This window comes from Geospiza fortis, unplaced genomic scaffold (assembly GCF_000277835.1).
Source record: "Geospiza fortis unplaced genomic scaffold, GeoFor_1.0 scaffold333, whole genome shotgun sequence".
NCBI lineage: Eukaryota > Metazoa > Chordata > Aves > Passeriformes > Thraupidae > Geospiza > Geospiza fortis.
In genome coordinates, this window is record NW_005054347.1 from 2,943,440 (window position 1) to 2,947,786 (window position 4,347).

At 56.9% G+C, this 4,347-nt stretch overlaps 1 protein-coding gene across 1 annotated transcript in view; it reads left to right on the top strand.

Annotated features, from left to right (window-relative positions):
• BTBD19 (BTB domain containing 19) overlaps positions 1-4,347 on the top strand; it is an 8,425-nt gene that overhangs the window by 1,611 nt on the left and 2,467 nt on the right. Inside the window, exons 2-4 of the mRNA XM_031058669.1 lie at positions 1,088-1,506; positions 1,925-1,978; positions 3,479-3,538. Of these exons, the coding sequence (XP_030914529.1) occupies positions 1,088-1,506; positions 1,925-1,978; positions 3,479-3,538 (533 nt within the window). The remainder of the gene's footprint in view (positions 1-1,087; positions 1,507-1,924; positions 1,979-3,478; positions 3,539-4,347) is intronic.

The window sequence follows — 4,347 nt, forward strand, 5'->3', positions numbered from 1 at the left end:
TTAGAAGAGAACACCAAGGAAATCCCAGTAAAAACTCCCCAGCCACAGCACCAGGCAGTAGAGGAGTGCCTGGTCATTCTCAGCCTACATCCTGCTGCTCACATCTGTTAACCCATACCCCTTATCCAGCGTCCTGCAATCTGCATCCTGCAACCTGAAATCTGTGCTCTGCATCCATCTACTTCATCCCACATCCTGCATCCTTTCTTCTGTAGCCTGTATCTCACAGCCCACACTCTAGGTTTTGTTCTGCAACTTTCATTATGCATCCATCCTGCAGCCTGTGTCCTACATTCCAGACCTTGCATGCCATCATCACGTTTGGCATTCCACATCTCACAGCCTGCATCCTGCGTTCCGCTTGCCCCTCTTGGCCTGTGGACCTCAATCACAGGACAGTTTATCATGATCCCCCTTGCAGGAGCAGTCATGGAGGACCTGTTGGGCTCTGCTCACACCACCCATCCTGCCCCAGCTGTGTGTCTCCTGATAAATAATTGGGATGACCCAGGTGTCCTTCCTTCTGGTGGGCACATACAGCAGAAGTGTCCTGTAGGACACTCTGAGGGTTTGTGCATGTCCTTGTGGCAGTCAGAGTTTGGGTGGCGTGTCTTCGGCTCATTGGCCTGCTGGGATGGAGGAAGGAACAGGGGGATAGATGGGCCATAGCCACAGATGTGCTCAAGGTGGCGACTCCATGTCCTTTGCCTGCTTCCTTTCCCCTGGTCTTGCCCCCCTTTCTGGGGCCATGGAGATGGGGAAACATTTTGGGGAGGGGAGTGTTATAGGGGATCAGGGCAACAGGATGGTCCCTGTGCTCTACTGTATGCCACAAGCTGCCCTGTTGGGCCAGTGCCAGCCCTTCTGGCAGCTATGCCAGGGACTTCACATCCCTGAGATGATGAGTCAGTTCCCATGAGTCAAGGAGGCTGATCCCGGTGACAGCAACGCTTTCCTTGGCTCTGCTATGCCAAAAGAGAAAGTAACTTTCTCCAGCTGTCCTTGGCCTTTCTCTGTCCTGCTCGATGCCAGCACCCTGGGCTCTCTGTGCTTTCCAGAGGACCTGTCGTGCTCACCTCACCTGCAGCATTCAAATGGCTGGAAAGAGCCACCAACAAGGTCCCCTCTGTTCCCCTGTTGGGACAAACCGCTGGGTTAAAAGTAAAGGTACTGCCCCCTGTGCTGGGCACTCAGCAGGGCCCTTCCTGTGTGCCCTGTCCCAGCCCAGGGAAGGCTGTGTCCTTGCTTTCCAGCACCGTGTCCCTCACGGTCCCTCTCCCCCGCAGTGATGTGATGTTCGTGGTGGGCCAGGAGCAGCAGAAGGTGTTTGCACACCGCTGTGTGCTGGCGTGCCGCTGCCAGGTGTTCCGTGGCATGCTCAGCCAGGACTCCTCCAGCAGCGTCCCACCCCAGGGCCCCTTCATCCTGGGCAACGTGCAGCCTGAGGTCTTCCTGGCCGTCATTGAGTTCCTCTACACCAACAGTGTCACCCTCAACAGCCACATAGTGAGTGGGGATGGGGCTGGTGGGGACCATGGACATGGGAGGGACAAGAAGGGGATGCAGGGGAAGGGGATGCTTTGCAACTCTTGATGTGCCAAAATTGGAGGAGATGGTCTGTGTGATGCTCTCTGGCTGGCTAACAGGGTAATGAATGTGTGGTGCTCTGGACAACCCAGCACAGTGGGGTGTCCAGAGCACCTTGTCCCAGTCTTGGGACCTCTGGCTATGCATACCCTGGATGGTGAGAATGGGGACACCACAGCAGGAGACCTAAATTTTTCTCTATGCAGCAGCCTGCCCCACTCCATGCCCCACTCAGGAGCTCCCATGGAAGCTGGGGCACACCTGCCCTTTACCCTGGGCTGCTGTGCCCGTCCATGGCCCCACACGCTGATGATCACAAGATCCCTCTTGCCTGCAGGCACTGGAGGTGCTGACCTCGTCGGTGGAGTACGGCTTGCAGGACCTGTGCAAGGTACGGTGCTGTTTGGGCTGTGGGCAGTGGTCCCTGAGTGTCCCCAGGCTGGGCAGCACCCCAAGATGGTCCCTGCATGGCTGCTAGCTGGAGGTGCCTCTGAGGAAAGCACTGTGGTGAATCACACAGGCTTGGCCCTGCTTTTCTATCCTGGAAAGTCTCTCCAGTGGGATCCCCCTTGAGGGGGTGCAGCAGCGTCCGGGAATCCCACAGGGGAATCCCGAGAAATCACGAGGAAGGACATGGAGTTTCACATCTCCTGCACAGCTAAGGTCAGGAGGAAAGCCCCTGTGCCTTCACCCACACGTGCTGTCTGGTCATCTGACAGGATGATGCAGTTAGAGAGAGCCCCAGTCCTTGGGAGCAGTCCGCACCTCAGCTGTGGTGCTGCCAAAGCTGTGCTGCTTCGGGTGGGAAGGTTTTGGGAAGGCAGCAGGGACACAGAGGAAGGGTGGGAGCTGAATGAGGAGGGGCTGGGGAGCTGAAGCAGTTCGGTGTTGGGGAGGGCAGCCAGGCCACGTCATCAGCCTGATTCCTGAATTACAGCCTGGCTGAACACGTGACCTGACATCTCGCACCCAGACTTCCCTCCCCATCACACTGGGAAAGTACCTCAGGAGCTGAGCAATCGTGGGCTCCTGTCTGCCAGAGTGGTGGGATGGGACCTCTGGGAACAAGATCAGCCAAAGCCCAGATGTGGCACAGAGCTGTCAAACAGCTGCCTGGGCAGGAAAGGGATGGAAGGGGTGTTGCAGAAAAGGGGGACCTGGTGCTCCTATCATGAGTCACACCCCACCACCCAGCAAATGCATCCTGAGGGGGATGACCTGCATAGAGGAGGGGTGGGAGGGAAAGGGGCTGACCAGGGACAGCTGGTGAAACCATGTCAGTGTGCCCAGCTGCAGGGTGACCTCATATCCCTCCTGCCAATGACTCAGGGCCCTTCTGCCCCAGCTGACAGCTCCTCCCTGCATGTCACATCCCCTTGGGTTTCCCAGGGACTCTGGTAGGCAGCTGAGATAGGCAGGAGAGAGGTCCCACTTATGATAAACATGCTGGTCTGGCTGCATCCCACCTGCATCATCCATGTAGGGGATACAGCTGGAGATGCTGTTCCCCCAGCAGTCACAGCCAGAGCACAACTGGCAGGCAGGGCTGGAACAAAGCTGAGGTCACCCAGTGCACTGCAGCTGGCACCAGGATTGTGTCCTATGTCAGAACTTCTGTAGACAGGATTAGGGGACCCACCTGGGGCTATCAGATCAGCTGGGTTTGGTCACATCAGTATTGGTCCCTGGCTCCATCAGTGACCAAGCTGGCTGCCCACATCCACACTGCAAGACCTCATCCCACAGGCCGATGCTTATGAAGTCCTGGGGGCCTGAAGGTGCCTCTGCCCCACATTCCATGTGCTGGGGGCTCAGGGGATGCTGAGTTGTGTGGAGGGATGGCAGGGTTGTGTCTCCCACTCTGCCCACCCTCTCTCTGTCTGCCTTACAGCTCTGTGTCAAGTTCATCAAGGACACGCTGAGTGTGGAGCAGGTCTGCGAGGCTCTGCAGGTAAGAGTCACACCAATGGGGTCACAAAGGCTTAAAAATAACCTGTACAATTCTGGGGCAGGAACAGACTTGACCCTTCTGTTCTTTGCTGGACAGTGGGGCAGCATTTCCCACTCACCCCTGGCCCAGCAGCTGCCCTGCCAACTCCCAGACCACTGGGATTGTACCACGGCTGCAACGGTCAGTGGTGCCACCAGATCCTGGCAGAGAAGTGTCTTCTCTGTCAGCCTGAGCAGGACTGGCCAGAACTCCACAGTGCCAGGGCTTTGTCATCATCTGCATGAACGTGGGAGGCACTGGGTTTTGGGGAGCCAGTCCTAAAACCCCTGCTGAGAGTTGAAGCACCTAAAAATAGCCTTGCAACGGTCCTAATGGCCCTGGCCATGCTATTTGGTGGGACCAAGGCTGCTCCCCAGAGAAGGGGTATTTGTTTAATCTCCCACAAGCTGAAACAATCTTGGGGTGAGGTGCCTGCCCCAGAACACAGAGACCCAGCCAGATGTGGTGCCAGACCACTGCGACATAAACGGAGCTAAAATTGGCCCAGAGGAAACAAAACAAGAAACCCCAAAACCCCAGAACAAAACAAACCTGAAGAAAACAGCTTGTCTGCCCTCCTCACTTACGTCAGCACTGGTCCCCTGCTGTGGTGGAGGGGGATGTGATGTTCACCCTGCTTGTGCTGGTCCTGAGTACCCCACACACAGGGGCTGCTGGGGGGGATGGGGGTCGTGCCCTCCTGGAAACCTGACAGGCAGTGCCAGCCCTGGGACAAGCATTGCTCAGTAGGGCTGGGAGAAAATGAGAGC